The 20,027-nt window shown below is 44.2% G+C and overlaps 1 protein-coding gene across 1 annotated transcript in view; it reads right to left on the reverse strand.

The window, feature by feature from the left end:
• Positions 1 to 2,963: 2,963 nt before the first annotated feature.
• Positions 2,964 to 20,027, reverse strand: part of LOC148505450 (uncharacterized) — a 103,342-nt gene continuing 86,278 nt past the window's right edge. Inside the window, exons 15-16 of the mRNA XM_088448267.1 lie at positions 18,951 to 19,073; positions 2,964 to 3,780 (exon numbers count right to left, since the gene is read on the reverse strand). Of these exons, the coding sequence (XP_088304393.1) occupies positions 3,742 to 3,780; positions 18,951 to 19,073 (162 nt within the window). The 3' untranslated portion in view covers positions 2,964 to 3,741. The remainder of the gene's footprint in view (positions 3,781 to 18,950; positions 19,074 to 20,027) is intronic.

The following is a 20,027-nucleotide window of genomic DNA, read 5'->3' on the forward strand; positions in this document are numbered from 1 at the left end:
CATTTCTTGATATATACAATATTATTAAATTGAATTAGAAAAGACTGCAGGGTTTGTTTTGGACAACTACAAAAATGTATTATTTTCTTTGCAAATATTTTTTTTTTAGAACAGGAAAGCACTCAAAGGAGGTTTTCGTAGGGTGCACTCAGACACAGTAGAGTTTTTAATAGACAGATAATCTTGAAATCAGCACTGTTCCTGCCCTCATTCACAAGTCACAAGCAATATACTGCAGATTTCCTTGAGAATAAAAAAAAGTGCAGATTCACTTTAACAAACAAACAAGAGCCTATTTTCTTTTTTGCCGGACCACACACAGGGCCTGATTCAGACTTGGGAATAGAGAGAGATATCTCTCTCAACTGATCATCTTGGTGAAGCCATGCTGCACTGCAGGTGGGGCGGATTTAAAATGTGCAGAGAGATTTAGATTTGGGAGGAGTGTTTCCCAACTGACATCTAAATGGTAGAGTAATAACAAAGCTGTGCAGTATTTGTGGGCTACATGCAAAATCAGCCAGTATTTACCCCACATGTTAAAAAATGTATATATTTACACCCCTTGCATTGCAACATGGTTTGTTCAGGTTCACAGTTGAGAGAGATATCTCACTCTATTCCCAACTCTGAATCAGGCCCACAGTACAGTAGCCTGTTTGCTTGCAGTGTGTGAGTGTGCATGTGCAGTGTATACTATTGTGGAGAACTACAGTAATAAAATGTACAGTATAATAACCAGAGCCATAGAGATCATATGGAACACTGTAGAAGCAGAAAGGACAGCCTCTAAGGCAAGAGCTCTGCCGAATGGGACTGCCTCTTCTGCTTAGCCGCTGACACCAGCCCCCTGCAGTTACAAGCTGCCTGCACCTCAGATACGGACGTCACTCACCGAATACAGGAACTTGCCAGCACGGGAAATGCAGCACGAAGAACCGACTGCAGCAGCAGTGAGACGACTTGGTCCACATCTGAATATCGACAGAATCCGGTATGCCCGCTGGATAAGTAGAAATGGGGCAAGGTAGGAGGTGCGCGTACCCACAGGACATTTATTTGTATTCAACAATTTTTTGTTTTTTATTTTCTATTTTTAAACCCTTTTTTCATTTCTTCCTTTATCCCCTTTTTAACATGGCTATCTGTTATCAACTTTAAAAACCTGAAAACCATATGGGACTTGTGACAACAAGAGGTTTTTCTTACAAACGGCATTGTTATCTGATGTAGTCAATTAGTAACCATTTGTTTCTGTGAGAAATACAAACTTTTGGAACACCACCTGTCTACATAAAAGAACTACTTGCCTATTTATAATCAACTCTCAAGGCATTCCAGGTTCTACGTTGAGGATTAGAATATATTCCGTGGATTGCAATTTACATTGGCATTTGGTTCACACCCAATTTGCCCACTTTTGAACATACTGCTACATACGTTACATCTATATTGCCATATTGTTGCCATTGACATTTGTAGTGTACATACAATCTTGTTTTTTATGATTATTTGCATATCAATGTGAAAATTTCACTTTACTATATTTTATCAGGAATACATTAAATACATACTATTTATTAATTCATGTGACAATGTTTATTTCATATATACATCACCACCTTGTTTGGTAAAGTACACCATCTGTGAGCCCTATAAGACCCAACCCACAAACCATCTTTGCTATCCTAGTTATCTAGAAAGGGATCACAGAGGTCTGTGGCAGCCTTAGAGATAAATTAATCCCTTTTGCTTTCCCTCACCTCTCCTTTATTCTCCCTTCCCTCCATCTTCCGACATCATTGAGCGCGGATACATCTCCATTATCAAGCATATGCAAGTGTGTACCCACTATGTTGACCCTTGCACACTCCCGTGGGGTCATTCATCGCATGTACAGATCTGCAGTACATGCTGGTCAAGTCGTCAATGTCTTGAACGATGGAAGGCAAGTGAATGGAGTCGGTGCTCGACATATCGGGCGGTGTACACGGCGATGTATCAGCCTGTCAGGCGTGGCTGCGTATGACTCATTTATACTGGCCAATGGCAGGAGTTGGGCAGAATGAGAATGTTAATTGTCTAAGAAAGAGTAGGTTCAGTGGTTTGTGGAGCAGAGAAAATATTTTATTTTGTGAAGCAAGACTATTGGAATAAGAGGTTTTATAGACATTATTTTCTGTGCAGAAGGGCGCACACAGCCATTTCTGTTCCACAAAAGAACCTGTATTATAGTAGATCACAGCTGATGAAGATCAGGTCAATGTACAGTAGAGTATAAAAAAAAAAAAAAAAGCTTTAAACAAACAAAATGCCCCATGGAATAATTATTTTATGTCCTCTGACTCATATGAGTAATTGATTAATTTTAGCCATAAACAAGATAAACATCAGTGTATTTTAGGACACAAACTGAAATGGGAGCTTGTAAAGTGCTTGTACCACTTCAGATGTTCCTTACAAATCTATATGCATTTCTAGTTTATGGCAGTGTATCAAAAGTAGAGCACTTGGTTGACCTTTTAGGTGCAACAATGTAAAGTGACTGAGGTCCAGATGATTTGATGTAGCAATCAGTATAAAAAGGTACTTTGAAAGTATACTAGTGATAACAGCTGTTTTTTTTCCAAAACAATAAAAACAATACTTAAATCTTGCTTGTCAGATAGACTTTGTGTGACTTATTGTAATGTGCCCATGGCATTTTGCTAAATGTACTGTATTATTTTCTTTTATTTCTTTTTTTTTCTTATATTACAATCAGTAACAGAACATCTACTATATAGCTAAACTATTATTTATTGTTCTATGTGATTAGGGACATCTAGTGTCCAGAAGGAAATATGAAAATAAACCTGTTAATACTTTCTTTAATAGTACATCAATAAAATAACAGGAATATTGAACCCATTATTTGAATACTTCTTTCAACCGGTTTGAAAGAACCAGTGCTGTACCTCAAAGTGTCAAAAAAAACCTATATGTTTAAAAATATTTTGAATTCCAAATGTAATGTGACAATGACACGTACAATTTCTGTTCCCGGTATGGCATCTACTGAACTATATGTGTCTCTAATTTAGCAATGAATGTTTCTTGATAGGATTTAACACCAGTGGCAGAGCAATTCAACTTTTAAATAAAAATAAAGAAATTGCTCACCAACATATACAGGTTGAGTCTCCCATATCCAAATATTCCGAAATATGGAATATTCCGAAATACGGAATAATTTTGGCATGACTGAGATAATGAAACCTTTGATTGTTGATGGTTTAATGTACACAAACTTTGTCTAAGGCACAAATTATTAAAAATATGGTATAAAATGACCTTCAGGCTGTGTGTATAAGGTGTAAATGAAGCATAAATTTATTTCATGTATGTACACAAACTTTGCTTGAGCACAAAATTATTGAAAATATTGTATAAAATTACCTGCAGGCTGTGTGTATAAGGTGTATATAACACATAAATGCATTGTGTGTGTATATTGGGATCCCATTCCCAAGATATTTCATTATGGTATGCAATTATTCCAAAATACGGAATATTCCATTATCCACAATACCCCTGGTCCCAAGCGTTTTGGATATGGGAGACTCAACCGTAATACACTTTCAAATTAAAGTTAAAAATGGCCGCACAAATTAGGTGAAAATCATCCTATGGAACTGTTGCTTTGCTTTCTTTAATTTTAGTGTAATTTTTCATAAAAATGTTGATGTCCTTCTTTTCCAACTAATTTGTTGTTTGATCTTGAAGGAGTTTCAAAGAATCCTGCAATTAGAAAACATAATGACATCATGCCACATATGCTACAACATGTAAAGCATCCAATACATTCGCTTTATGTTTTCAATTTATTCATTTTTTTACATATAGAACATGGGCTGCGTGGCACATATACCAGCAGCCTTGTATTCTCAGCAAATCAGAATGGGGGCCGCAAGAAGTAAGACTGTATCTCTGGGGCCCCCTCTGACATTTGCTATGGGACCCGGAAAGTCACACATGTAATAATAACATTAGTATAGTAACCCATCACTGTCATGATTAAATACTTTGGGCCTAATTCAGAGATGTAAATAAATTTGATATTTACGTACATTACTGATGTTTGCAGATTTGCGCATGCACAGGAGCCGCACTGCACATGTGCAGATCTTTGTATGCCATGTCGGTCGCAGTGCCCCAAAAGCTGCAGCATGATGGACATGCTGCTGGCGGTGGCGATGAGCATTCCAGAAAATGGGGGCATGTCGTCCCCATTTTCTGGGCAAGTTGAAGCCAGTGGCTGCGTCCTTGGACACAGCCTCATTGGCCCCTGCAGCATGATTTGCCTGGACATCCTGAGTAAACTGTTCACACATTTGATCCAATGCTGTGTCTTTGGATGCAGCAGCAGATCACAGAAGCCGGCAGGAGGTGTTTATATGCACAAGAGGCCTCCTGGGGCTTTTACGTATTACTGCACAGCCACTGTGTATAATAGAAATATTTAGGAGAAAGCTTAAAAGTTGAAACTAGTGATGGGGTAGTCTTACAATGGTGACTAATTTTTTCTGTTTTCATCATGTGCATTTGAAGCTGGTTCAATAAAACTGCAAAAGGTCATGGAGAGTGCTTTCCCAATGGTATTACTGCATAGCAGAACTACAGTGTGCTCTGTATTTGCTCTATGTTATGTACAAGATCAACAACTAGACACGTCTACTTAATTTGTAACTTATCAAAGTAGCCACCTTTTGCACATATAACCACCAATGTACATTCATTCTTTCTACAATGGAAATCAAAAATTGTTTGGTAAGTTATTCCCAGCACTGTTGCAGAAGTTGCCACAAATGTTTTGCACTTGATAGTTGCTTTGGTTGACTGTTCTGTCCAGCTCATGCCAATGCAGTTTAGTGGAGTATTAGTCTGAGGACTGTGCTTGCCATTCCATGATTTGAAGCCTACTGTCTTGTTCTTTCCCTTGAAGATAGTTTTGACATACACTAGCCTGTAGGCAGAGGTGGGCTGGTACGGCTATTGTCCAGGAAGCTGTGGCCCTCTACCTTTGACTAATGCCAGCCAATAGCCGCTGGGCACTAGAACCCAGTGGCTCTCTACAGAGGCGCAACCTCTGACATGCACATTCTATGCATGTGTAGCTCACTGCCACATCTCTCCCCAAGAAGATAGTAAGTTGAAGGTGGAGGGAGTTTGAGTGACCGTGGGCTGCAGTATGGAGTGATGGGGCAGGAAGATGGAGAGAGAGGAGGCTGAAGTGGCAGGGGGCAGAAGGCTGGAGTGATGGGGCAGGAGGATGGAATGACAGGAGGCTGGAGTGATAGGGTGGTAGGATTGAGTGACAGGAGGCAGGATGTTGGAGTGACAGGGGGCAGGAGGCTGGAGTGACAGGAGGCTGGAGTGATGGGGAACAGGAGGCAGGAGTGATGGGACAGGAGGATGGAGTGACATGTGGCTGGAGTAAAGGGACAGGAGGATGGAGTGATGCGATAGGAGGTTGGGATGATGGGGACAGGAGGATGGAGTGACAAGTTGCTTGATTGACAGGGAGCTGGAAAGAGGACACTGGAGTGAAAGTGGGCAGGTGGATGGAGTGACAGGTGACAAGAGGCTGGAGTGACATGGCATGAGGCTGGAGTATGAGGCACAAGGCTGGAGTGACAGGGGCTAGAGCCTGGAAAGACGGGAGGCTGGAGAGACAAAGGGGGCAGGGGGCAGGAGAGACACAGGGGGCATGAGACTGGAGAGATACAAAGGGCAGGAGGCTGGAGAGTACACTGGGCAAGAGGTGACATGGAGTCTGGTTGCACCACTGTTGTATGTTGATGACATTGGTTACATTCTTATAATAGTTTTGGTGTTATAGTTGTAATGCTTTGTCCTGTCACAGGATTGGCCCACGTGACAAGCAGCACTACTCAGACTGGTGGCAGCAGTACCTGAACCCACCACTCACACCAATGTCATAGTTTGCCATGTGCACAGACTGTTATGTAGCATATCCTATTCAAGTGAATGTGGGCCAGAAGCACCTCTCCTCCTACCCCTTACCGGCCACACACGGTGCCACACCTTTCTCTTGCATTGATTATGTCAATAAATTTTGTTTTTGTTATTGCTCAGCTTTAACTTGACGAATCAAGATGAAACATGTCATGTCCTTTCATCCAGGTACTGGGAACCAAATAACAACCCTAAATAGCTACCTAGCTGAGCTCCAGGAGTGGATGAGTGCCAGTTGACTGTGACTGAACCCTGATAAAACAGAGGTCCTAATGAAAGGTCACAGGACAAAGTTACAGCATAGCCAACCAACAGGACTCACGCTTCGGGGTTAAGAACTACAAAACACTCTGACTTCCGGCTACGCCCACTATGCAGTGAGTTGTGTGTGGCTAGGGCTCCGCTCCAGACCCGGTGAATTACACACCTCAAGGCTGTTTGACAGCCTCCACTCTGCCCCTGAAGCTTCCTCTGGCACCCGAGACCCCGCTTACCTGCATGGAAAAGTATTTCCCCTCCTCAATGCCGGGGAAATCACAGAGGAATCGTGCTGACCGCCGCCCCTCCGAATCCAAGATGGCGGCCGCGACTCCGCAGCAGGGAGAATCGATTCCTACTATTACACAACAGGCTGCTCAGTTATCCTCAGAGCCTGCTACAGGTACCGCTGATTCTTTCATAACTTATGGGGAGGTGGCCCAAGCAATTAAAGAGGCTATGAGACCTATGCTTCAGGAACAGGCAGATCTTTTTCAGCAGACAATGTCTGCCTTAAAGGGCCAGATGCAGCAGATCTCTCAAAGAGTCTCTGAAACTGAAAACTTGTCTGGATCTAATTTTCATGAACTTAACACTATGAAAGCTGAATTTGTCACACTGCATAAATCTCACCAGCAATTACTTTCTAAAGTCGACGACCTTTAGAACAGGTCGCGTCGGAACAATTTAAGAGTCGCAGGTCTCCCGGAGACCATTAAAGGGACAGACCTTGTTAATTTTTTTATCTACACAACTCCCAGCCCTTTTGGATGTTGCTGAGAACTGTCAGGATATCATTGTGGAGAGGGCTCACCGTTTGGGTCCACAAAGAAACACCCCTGACAGGAGACCTCGAGTTATCATATTTTCCGATGCCTGTATTATGTCCATAAAGATATTATATGGTCAGCATCCCGCAAATGCCGTAACCTCACATGGGAAGGTCACCGCCTATTTATATTCCAAGACTTTTCTACAGAAGTTACCAAGGCTAGGAAGGAATTTTCCCATATTTGCCAACATTTAATTCAAAATGGTCGTCACTTTGCTTTATTATTCCCAGCACGTTTGAGATTATATGAATGTGACACATATAAAGATTTTACCACTGCAGCAGATGCTGAAGCATATACTCGGGAGTTATTTGAATCCGAAAAAGACTCCACACTGTCTTCTCCTGCTTCTCCCACGAGGGTCTGAGCATAATGTGTTCTACTGACATTGCCGTTTAGTCTGTTTATATCCTGTGTCACCCTTTGGTTGACAATGAATAATATATTCAGTTATAATGCACGTTGTTTTACAAATTTGAAAATATTCTCTGCTGAAAGATAGATTGTAGGTCGTTTTGCTGGGTCTGGTTAGGAGTCCACTGGCCAGGACTTTTTCTTATTGGCGCTTATCCACCTGCGCCAACCGCAAGCCTTAATTTTGATTATGAAACAGCCTGTTTGCAATTACAAGCATTTATCATTGCTTTTCACAGTGGCTGTGTTTCTATTGCCCCATTGTATGTCTTCTCCCCATTGTGTTCACTCCTCCTCCCCCTGTCCATATATGTATTTCTTTTTCTCTTTGCCATGTCCTTGTGATGGGTTTGATATATTGGCTCATTGGAATTATAGCACATATCCTCTTAGTATCATCTTAAATTAATGTTATGTCACAGATAAGATTTGGCACTTGGAATGTGGGAGGATTCCACTCCCCAGTTAAATGCAAAAAAAATTATAATATATTTAAATAAATTACATCTAGATATGGTGTGTTTACAAGAGACGCATCTAGTTGCGACGGAGGTTGCTAAACTTAATATGTTGGGATGGAGAGTATTGGCGTCATCCCCATACAACTCCAAGTCTAGAGGTGTGGTGGTGATGGCCAGACATGATCTACCTGTTACATTCAGACCCGCTCGCGAGTGCAGGGTGCTCGCAAGCGGGTCGATGTTGCCCCACTGCGCATGCGCGCGACGGAGGGAGCTCCGTCGTGCGTATGCGCGAGACCCGGATAGCGACGGGCTCTCCGTCTCTCCGGGTCTCGCACCAAAGGGGGCGTGCTGTTGATGTTGATTGACAGCACGCCCCCTTTGGTGGGCGTGCCGGGGGCATGGCTGCCAGACGGAGGCATTCCCATGGGGATGCCTACCGTCTGAAGCCGGCCCCACTGACATCACTAGTGATGTCAGTGGGAGTGATTTTGGCTCTGATAGAGCCAAAATCACTCCAGGGCTTGCGGCAGCGAGACCCTACCGCAGGGTCTCCGTCACAAGATCATCGCGACCATCATCATGGACGCTCGCATAAGCTGTGGGTAACCAGGAGGACGCTCCATTTTCATGGGGGAGGGCCCTGATTCAGAGCGAGCGCTCTGGTCAGAGCATTTGGCTCTGAATCAGGCCCTGAGACAGATCCTGAAGGTCGATATGCCATCCTGGAAAATTCCATTTATGATGTACCTTATGTGATCTGTACTATTTATGCACCTAACCAGTATGACAGGAGATTTTTACGATCTGTTCTCTCAAAACTATACCCTATATGCAATGAAAACGTAATTTTTTGTGGAGATTTTAATTTAATAGCTTCAAAGGAGATGGATTGTCAACACCCATCCCGTCGATCTGCACACATGCCCAGATATGGTATACCGTATGTCATGCAGCAACTAAAGCTCATTGATGTTTGGAGAGACAAACATCCCACTGAAAAAGATTACTCCTGCTTGTCAGCTGCCCATGGCTCATTATCCCGTCTGGACTACATTTTGATGTCCGACTCCATATTTTTGAAATCACTTGATAGTTGCATCGAACCAATAGGTCTCTCAGACCACGCGTTGGTCTGGGTTGATCTTGCAGTCAATGTAGATAAAGGCCCATTTCGCCAATGGCGCTTCCCGTCCAGCCTAATGTCCTCAGTGAAATTTCGTAAAAAAATTGAATCCTCATGGCAGAACTACAGGCAGGATAACCTTTCACCTTAAAAGGCCCGCAACCGTCCACTTTGGTTAAAAGACTCCGTACATCCACCGGCTCTTACACTTCTTCTAGCAAACAAATAGTCGAAGAATTTCGTTCTTTTTATGCCAAATTATATGCTGCATCCCCCCCTGACGAAGCAAGCAGAGATTCGTTCTGGGCCACGTTTACCCCTCCTCAATTACCTTCCGACTTGGCTGCTTCCTTAACCGCCCCGATTTCTGCATCAGAGGTACAAAAAATTATACAAGGTATGAGTTCGGGTAAAGCCCCAGGCCCTGACGGACTTAGCGGGGAATTTTATAAATTTCTTTCCCCCAAAATTATAGATACATTAACGTCTGTATATAATCGCATTTTAACTACTAAGACCTTACCATCTTACTTCAACTCAGCAATCCTAAAAGTCCTACCCAAACCAGGCAAAGACCTGGAATGCTGTGGCTCATATAGACCTATCTCTCTTCTTAATAATGACTACAAAATATTATTAAAAATATTAGCTGAGCGAATGAAAATAATACTTCCCAGACTGGTTCATGAAGATCAGACTGGGTTTATATGGGGGCGTCACTCAACGGTCAATATATGTAGAGTACTGGCAGCGTCCAATTGGGTACAGTCATTAAATACCAGGGATTTACATACCATCTTATTGTTTGATGCCGAAAAGGCCTTCGACCTGGTGTCTTGGCACCATTTATTTTTCACACTTCATAAATTTGGATTCCAGTCAGATTTTATTATGCTTCTTACCTCACTATATACTCATTCATCCTCACAAATTGTCTGTAATGGCTATGCCTCAGATCCCTTCCCTATATACAAGGATACCAGACAGGGTTGTCCCCTGTCACCACTCCTGTTTGCACTCGCTTTGGAGCCGCTTGCTATGGCACTACGCGCTTCCATGGTATTTCGGGGAATCCGGGTTGGAGCAGTTACACTACAGGTAGCATTATTTGCTGATGACATGCTTTTATTTATGTCCGACCCAGCTTCCTCGATGCCGGCGGTGATGTGCCTTATTGACTTATTTGGATCTTTTGCGGGTTACAGGGTGAATGTGGCCAAGTCGGAATATTTGCCGCTCTCTGGTACACCAGATGATTTTCATTCCATACCCATATTTTCAAATTTTCGTTTAGCACGCCCAACCTTAAAATATTTGGGGATACACATTCCTTTTGATCCTGGGAAATTATACTCAGTAAACTTCACCCCATTACTCCGATCTATATCAAAATTATTGACAGACTGGTTATCTTTACCTTTGTCCTTACTGGGTCGCATTGCCGTCTTGAAGAGTGTTATATTCCCCAAAATGTCATACCCTATGCAGATGTTGATGATCTCTCTCACCAAAACAGATCTATATGTGCTCCAAAAAATATTCACTACATTTATTTGGAATCGTGGAAAATCAAGGATTACCTTGGCTAGACTTAGTTTGCCCCGTAGAGAAGGAGGATTGAGTGTCCCTGATCTTCTCTTTATCAGTTGCCTTTAGATATATCTCAGATTGGTTACTGAATCGTTCTGTTTATACTTTCCTGGATGTGGAGAAAGAGTTATTTAAACCATACTCCCTGAGTGCTCTCCTCCACACCCCCAAAAAATCAATTCCCCAATAAATTCTATCAAACCCTCTATTTAATAGCACCTAACTAGCCTGCATAGCGATTAATCTCAGGCTGAAAAGGGATTGGCATTACACTCCATTTATTTCTATTTGTGGTAATCCGCTATTCCCCCCTGCTATGACTAATAAGGGTTTTGCAGGATGGAAGAGGAAGGGGATTCTAATAATCAATTATGTATTCGATCCGGGGGGTGACATACTACCATTCGTCAATATCAGAAATACCTTTAATGTCTCAAACAATTGTTTTTATATGTATCTCCAACTGCGACACTATATTTCTAGTTAACCTAAAGCCTATTTAACCTCAGATGGATCTGACCCACTAGTCTCACTCCTGTCTCTGATAAAATCCCGAACCTACCATACTAAACTATTAACTGACATGTTGAGTAAGACTGACTCCCACAATGCCTGGAACTCTTTACATAATAGCTGGTCCAGGGACATTCCATCTTTCCCGGAATCTAACAGCTCTCTCTTACATTTTGATTGTACAATGAAGCACCTGCAGCGACCTACCTTTTTAACCCTGAACTTTTATATTAAGATTGAAAGTTTCCCTTGTTTTTTCCATTTAACCCCTCGTTACCTGTACCACCAGGAGCCTTTGTTTGCATGTGGACAGGCAATAAATCACATTTTTAATCTCCCTTTGAGTCCATGTACTAGTGTTTATATGGTTTAGCCGGACAACCACTCCCACACCCATACTCATTGGACCGTCGAGCAAAGACTGCAGGTGAATCAGCGGGCTTGCGGCAGGATCTGGGTAAGTACTCACAACATACTTTACACCATTCTTGCCTGCCTGCACCTGATGCTCGGGTCTCCCTTTTTTCACATATGGGATACGTTTGAGGATGAGAGCCGAGATACCGAATAATATACCAGTGGACAAAGGGAGATCCTCCTTCTTTTGCACCATTAACTGTCATTAAAAGAACCAGCTGACGACCCTATAAGAACATACTGCCACAAGTTATTGCCGACCCAGTTTTGTAAGATTACATAGTGACTGAACTGCCTTCAAGTGAACACCCTACCCACAGTTCATACGGTGGTTTACACCGGGACTTATATACTACATCCCCCATCCCCCCCCCTTTTCCCATACATATCCCTATATATACCCATGAGCCAGATATGTGTCATCGTCCACAACCACCTTACCCACAATTCTAAACTCAGAGTGCTCACACCTACCCTTGTCTATCATATTGTTTAGGAGGTTGGGATACCTCATTGTTTGTGTGTAGCAGCTAGACTTAGAAAAATACTCCTGTAGCGCAAAGCTTCAGGAAGTACACTATAAAGTACTGAATAGAGCATATATTTCACAACACCAGAGGAAATATATGGTCCCTAATGAGACAGGTCGATGCCTTAAATGTAATCATGAATCACAATTTTTGGGAGTGCAGGAAGATTCGCCGATTTTGGAATAAGATAATTGTGTTTATTAATAATATCTTTTCCTTACACTTACGCCCAGACCCTTTAGCGGTTCTATGTCTTATTTATACCAATTGGGAACTGGGCCCATACAAAAGATCCATTATTCCTTTACTTTCTATTATTTTAACTACTGCCAAAAAAGTTATTTTAAAACAATGGACCAGTAAGACCCCACCCTTTATTTCTGAAGTTGAACATTTATTACTTAAAAACTTATATTTCGACAGGAGGGCTTCATTTCCAGATGTCGAGAAGGGAGTAGTACAATTTTATAGGAGATGGGGTCCTTAAATTGATTATTTGCAACCACAGACCCAAACCCAAATATTACAGGCGTTTGAAAACACGAACTGGCATCTGCTGAGACAGCTGATTTAAATACTAAGGGTATGATTCTGTATATTTCACTATAAGTTAATAATACATATACTATCACTGTATATGTGACGTTATGCGATATGACTGACGGATACGGAAAAATAGGAGCCTGATTATATCCGGATTGAGAAATCGTGAGGTTCAAAATACAACTTCTTTTTGAGAATTTTCCCTATGTCCCTCCCACCCCACCTATTGTGTTTTCCTACTTGTATGTCTGTCTTGTGTACCCATCCCCCTTTTTTATTAACATTTTTACCTCTTGGATTGTTGCACAAAAGAAAAATGATGGAGATATTTGTTACTTTGCCTTATTTCTATGTAGACAGTGACTCTTTTTCTATTATCTGTTCAAACTACACAAATGGGTAAAAATCAGAGCAGGTCTTTGAGTACAGATTTTCATATATTCTTAAATCAGTATTAAAACCCCAATGTGTATCATTGCTATAAGTACCGTTACTGCTGTATAGAGAGATGGTTGTTCAACTATATATTTTATACTCTGTCTACACTATCCATCTATGCCGAATTGTTATTGTAATGCCTATTTGTATCTAATACAAAGCGTCTAATTCTTTTGTATGTAATTATTATATAATCTCAATAAAAAGATTTAACAAAAAAAAAAAAAAGAACTACAAAACACTTGATATATGTAGAATCTTGGTGTTGTCCTGGATAGCGGCTTGACAATTAAACATCAGTTATCAGTCACAATAAAATCCTCATTCCTTCATCTGAGAAATATACTATAGCCAGAATCAAGCACTTAATTCCCTCAGAAGATTTGCCTAAAGTCATACATGCATTTATATCTGTCCCACCATGCAGCTATCGGACATGGGCTGTTCTACTGATCGGGCGTGTGGGTGAGGCGTGCACGTTGATTGACATGCCCCTGCAGCAGACTGGGCTGAAGCTGCATTGTGGTGGGTCTTGGATTCCTCGGCGATGAAGTCACGCTGCACATTTTCTCTGTGTGTGACTGTGTCAAGTGCTGGGGGAGAAGACGAAGAGCCAAAGAGCAGGCAGTACACATAAAACTGGCTACCATGACTGGAGCAGTAGGAAGCTAAACTGAGAGCAAAAGGAGCAGTCCGGCTCCCAAAATGAATGTAAATTGAAGGGGGCTGAGGTTACTCAGGGGGCTGGAGGCTGGACTGATAGGGGCCTGGAGGGGAGGCAGGAGGTCGGAATGATGGCATGGACACGGGGCTGAAGGCTGTAACAACAGAGGGCTGGAGGGGACAGGGGGCTAGAATGACAGGTGGCTGGAGGGGACACAGGGGGCTGAAGGCTGGAATGAAAGGGGGCTGGAATGACAGGGGGCTTGAAGGGACACAGAGGGCTGAAGGCTGGAATAACAGGGGGCTGGAGCCTGGAGGGGACACAGGGGACTGGAGGCTGGAATGATGGGGCTGAAGGATGGAATGACAGGAGGCTGGAGGGGACACAGGAGGCTGAAGGCTGGAATGACAGGGGGCTTGAGGCTGGAATGACAAGGGCTGGAGGGGACAGAGGGGCTGGAATGACAGAGGCTGGAGGGGATATGGTGCTGATGCAAAAACAGGAGGACTGGAGGCTGTAATGACAGCGGGGTGGAATGACAGTGGGCTGGAGGCTGAAATTACAGGGGGCTGGAGGGGACACGGGGCTGGAGGCTAGAATGACAGGGGGCTGGAGGCTGGAATGATGGGGGGATGGAGGGGACAGAGAGGTCTGGAATGACAGAGGGCTGGAGGATAAACAGAGGGCTGGAGGCTGGAATGACAGGGGACACAGAGGGCTGGAAGCTGGAAAGGCAGAGGGCTGGAGGGGACACATGGGGCTGAAGTCTGGAATGACGGGACTGGAGGCTGGAATGATGGGGGGCTGGATGGGAAAGAAGGGGCTGGAATGATGGGGCTGGTGAGTACACAGAGGGCTGGAGGCTGGAATTACAGGGGGCTGGAGGGGACACAGAGGGCTAGAAGCTTGATAGACAGGGCTGGAGGGAACATAGGTGGCTGGAGGGGACACAGGGGGCACAATTCTGGTTGAACGTCTTTTGTATGATGATGACAATGGTTATAATCCTACACAAACAGGCATCTTCCGTACCATGTGATTTTCAGCGTGAATAATGACTACTAATTGAGGACACTGGAGCTCATTCAGACCCGGATGCTAAGCTGCGCTCTCTCGCAGCCGTCAGGGGCCAGGTAAGCAAATTCTGCGATCGCTAGGCCAGGCTTAAAGACGCCCTCTATGTCTTAGAGAGTGACGGCAGAGTGATCGAACGCCGATGTAAAGAAGCCCACTCTTCTTTTCATCTCCAGGAAGTGTATGATTAATCAGTAACAGCGAAAGCCAACGCTGCTGCTCGCAGCCGTTGAGATAGACCCTGCCCCACCGCAAGCACTGCGATCACTGCAGGCTGAAATAGAACTAGGTGACGTGTATAATGACGCTGCCATGCTAATTATGCACGCCCAAAGAATGGCGGTTTGACGCTCAGACACACCTGCATTCGTTCATCCACTCCCCCGTTTTCTTGTACCGTCCCCTGTTACCACTCACAGTAGCGCTCAGTCTTTGTGCTACAAGTGCATGATTCTTGATTGCAGTGACTGGCTCGCACACGAGCAATGCGACGCATACACATGTGCAGATGGGCGACTATCGGTCATAGCGCGCGATCGTGGCTTAGCGAGCGGGTCTCAATCAGGCCCACTGTCTGCCCATGAAAGATCATTTTCTTCAGAGGTTCCCCATTGCCTAGAAACCACCATATAGTGGGGCACCAAACGGAATTTTCGCCCTGGGCTCTACTTGGTCTAGAACCGGCCCTGATATGACACACAAGGTCCCCCTCCTACAGATGGCTAAAACCAGATTAATGAGGAGTGTGAGGACCCAGGCGACATGTACTTCACTACCAGGGCACCCATTGGTATCCATGATGAAGGACAGATCGCCGACGCGGTGGCAAGCACATCCGTGCCACCACTGCACATGAAGAAATGGGTGGGTACTTTGGTTGGAGGACCTCCCCCTCACATGGAACCACTTTTGCAAAGCTAATGAGAGGAGCTCCTCACCATATGAGCAAGAGATTTCTTTAATGTCCACTGTCAAGGTCAGCAGCATCACTAAGTTCTACTGGTTCTGCTTACAACGTTCTGCTGGTTCTGCTTACAATTCAGTTAAAAGGTTAACTCAGAGAATAATCATATATATGGGTCTGTGACCCAGCATATATATGTACAGTTGTATTGGTGGATTTCATATGCTGTGCATAAAGGGCCTGATTTAGATGTGGACCATCCAGCTAACATGCAAATGCAGCAGGAGGTGTCTGTAGGATATATACTCCTCCTGCATGCAGTTGCCATTTCAGTGCAGCATCCATAGATCACCATCACGATCATCAGTCGCAATGGTCGCTGCCCTTCATGACACGTAGCAATGCCGCTTGTGACACATACCCCATACCCCAACTTCAAAATTCCGACTGTATTGGATAGTTGAATTTAAATACATTTGTACTAGATCCTCTGAGTAACTTGATTTTTTGCATGATTGCAATGCAGATTTTACAAATGTTTGGCTCTTGTGTGGGTAAGTTGGGGAGCAGCATCCTTTGCAGTTCTTGGACATCATAGCCTAGTAGCACGCATTCTGTCCATCAGTGACATGGAGGATCAGCAGCCAGCACTTCCACTACAAAGAAGTTGCCAGCTGCTACTCTTTCATACTGTATATGCAGCTGATGTCTAGTGTGGAGAATAAGCAGGGAAAATTGATCTCTGGATCAATGACTTTATGGCACTCAGGGGCTGAATCAGAGTTGGTAGCACAGTGGCTGTAGCTGCAGGCAGCCGCAGAAGGCTGATGTACTACAATATGCTAATGTAAGAATCCAACAACTAATTTGGGGATTAGAGTCTGTACTAGCGATAACCAGTGCCGCCCCTTGATCAGGCCCGGCTCAAGGCATGTTCGACCAGTGTGGTCAAACAGGGGCGCCACCCCATAGAGGGCGCACCCCTTCCAGCCATTCCCAATTTCAGAGGGACAGTCCTGTTTTTTGGGCAGTACCCCACTGTTCTACCGTCCTGCGGGCGGTCAGGATGTTGGGCACCTCAATTGCTGCAGCTGTGCAGTGGTGCCGGCCCCTGGGAACAAGAATGAATGAAGCACGGGTACAAGTGGAATCAATTCAGTGCAGGGAGAGAGCTGGGGGCAGCCAAGCTACTGACAGGGAGCAAATCAAGCTGGAGCCGGCACTGCCCTTGATGTTATGCCGGCCACCGCAGCTGTCATCACTATTATCTGCACTTTCATTAGCCCCATGTTAGGTACAAGAGATACGTCAGGAAAAGTCTTCCCTTCCCCATACACATAAGCCAAAATCACCTGTGACACTCCCACAAGTCAGCGTTGTTGCATACAATAATATTGTCATCACCTAGTACATAACCCAAAACGCAATATTTCATGGAAAGGCAGATGTTGCGTCTGACACAGAATCGGTCAGACATATGCAAAGATGTATAAATTTATTTCTGCCACGCGCTGTATGTAAATACTTGCTGTCTGCATCCGTGAACAGAGGGCCTGATACAGACCCGCTCGCGAGCGTAATGGGCTCGCAAGTGGGTCAATGGTGGCCCAGTGCACATGCGCACGACGGAGCCAGATCCGTCGTGCGCAACGCTGAGACCCGGTTAGCGACAGGCAAACCGTCGCTCCGGGTCTCGTACCAAAGGGGGCTGCTGAGAATGTTGAGTGACAGCACGCTCCCAAACGGAGGCATTCCCATGTGAACGCCTCCGTTTGGGGCCGGCCTGACTGACATCACGAGTGACTCTGTGAGAGCCGAAATCTCTCTGGGGCTTGCGGCAACGAGACCCTACCACAAGGGTCTCGTCGCAAGCCCGGTGGTTGCAACGGTCTTGACCATCGCGACCATCTTCCTGGCCGCTCGCTATAGCTGTGGGTGGCCACCCACAGCTATGCGAGCGGCCAGGAGGCCGCTCAAAAAAACAACAAGGCCGGCCCTGATTCAGAGCGAGCGCTCTGTCAGAGCGTCCGGCTCTGAATCACACCAGAGATCCAAGAGACTCCAAATCAGATTTTAGGTCTCCACTAAACATTGGCTCTCTAGGTGACTGCCTTAGGTCACTTAATGGCAGCTCTGGCTGCGGTTGTCAGAGTTTATTAGGTGATACATAATTCTAGCAGTACAATTGTCTTATTTTGTATTATTACTCAGGTATATACTGTATTTTGTCTGATGTGTTAATGTCTAAACATGGTAGAACAGAAGCACAGATTAATCTATGGTGTAATACATGGAAAACTGAAGGCTGATTGTCAACTAGCCAGCAGAGCAAAGTTCGGTTTGGGTGGCACAACATTGTGGGGTTGAAAATATATCCACATTCTCACAAAATGATGCACCATCACCCTTTTATTAATTGTATCTTTTGTATCCAACTCACACCACATCCTGGTCTTAATAATTACACCCCCTGTTCTCTTGTATTGCTTCAGCATGGCCCTGCTCTACTAATGTAATAAACAAAAGCACTGGAATCTAGTGCTAGTGACACATACTGTATAATAAGGGCACTACCCGACTTTAGGATATAAATTAAACTTAAGCATACTTGCCTACCCTCTCGACTCTGGGTTCCCGGAAAGGCAGGCAAGCCTCCCGGCACCCGCCGACCAGTCCGCACCCCCCCCCTACAGTAACAATACAATCCCCCACAGGGGGTGGTGGTGACGAGATTCGTGCTGAATCGAGTCATCATGGCCCCGCCCCCTGGTTCACAATGCCGGAGCATCATCCCCCATATCATGCCCCCTTTCAGATGTGACACACCTCCCCACCATGGAAGCCTGACAGCTCCCTCCTGGAAAGAGGGAGCTGAAAGTAGGCAAGCAATCAATAACTGGGCCGACCCAGAGGAGGACTCTGAAGTCTTACTCCATGAGCATTCCCAGTCACACCTGCAACCCTACAAATGTACTGTAGACCCATGATTATTCCCAAGTCCGACTCCTAAAACCAGAATGGAGGATGAGTCCATGTATGCGCCATGTGGACGAAAAGGTAGATTTTCTCAATCAGAAAAGCTCTGTATGCTTACATGAAATGCAGTTTGAAAAATTACATTAGTATGTGGTTAATAAATAAATATAGTAAGCTATAGGAATTTTAACCTTAATTGCCTGTACTCTGCTTATCCATAGCATTGCCTTCCTGTCATCTGGATCCTTGGAACGTCTTACAATTCCATTATAGGCTTGTCTTAGGTGCTTCACTTCAATAATGACAGCAGTAATCTGTTTAGAGCAAATAGTACATATTTTATTACTTTAATATTCTTACATTTTCAACAATACCAATAAAAATATATAAATATATAAATAAAACAACTATACATCAGTACATGAGCTAACATAAGATAACAATTAAAAGCAAAGATTCAACCAAAGGCATGGTGGAGTATGGAGGAAGTGAAGTGTGGAGTACAGCGACTCAGTGTGAATAGTACAGCAAGTAGTGAAAATCATGACGTGGGGAGCAATAGGAAGTATATCAGCACTCAATGTAGCGTTGCCCATCAAGTGGATGGACAGACAGTGGGAGACAAAGGACAGATGGTGGGAGACAAGGGAAACAAAATCCATTGGTGGCAGGGATAGTGCTAGGAGGAGCGAAGGAGGGAAGAGGACTCAGCTTATGAGGTCTTAAAGCCTAACAAAGAAGCATGTAACAAGGTGGGTGAACTGGGAAAAGAGTAGATGGGTGGTTAAAAGACCTGAATAATGAATTATGGGGACTGCTGATATGATTTTATGAAGAGGTGAGTCTTAAGGGCTTGTTGAAGGTGTGGATGTTGGGAGAGATTCTGAGAGGTGAGGGAGCGAGTTCTACATCAGTGGGGCAGCACAGGAGAAATCTTGGTTGGAAAGAGAGAATTGGTGAGTAGAGTGGAGAGTACGAGATGCAGTTTGCAGAGGAGGTAGACCAACACATAGTGGCAGGACAGTTAAATGAGATAGGTTGCTCCACTAGGGTTACCACCTTTTCATTTTCAGGTTCCAGGACAGGGGGCATGGCAAGGGAAGCGGTCAAAACCACAGTAGAGTTACAACAAATTTATTTTATATTTCAGACTTGCACATGCACCTTTATATGCTTTCTGTGCCACAAGTACCTTATATGCCATCAGAGCCCCATCATGCCCTTATATGTCAGCCCAGAACACCCTCATGCCCCTTTATATGCAAATT

Source organism: Taudactylus pleione, unplaced genomic scaffold (assembly GCF_031769625.1).
Source record: "Taudactylus pleione unplaced genomic scaffold, aTauple2 ptg000454l, whole genome shotgun sequence".
Classification (NCBI taxonomy): Eukaryota; Metazoa; Chordata; class Amphibia; order Anura; family Myobatrachidae; genus Taudactylus; species Taudactylus pleione.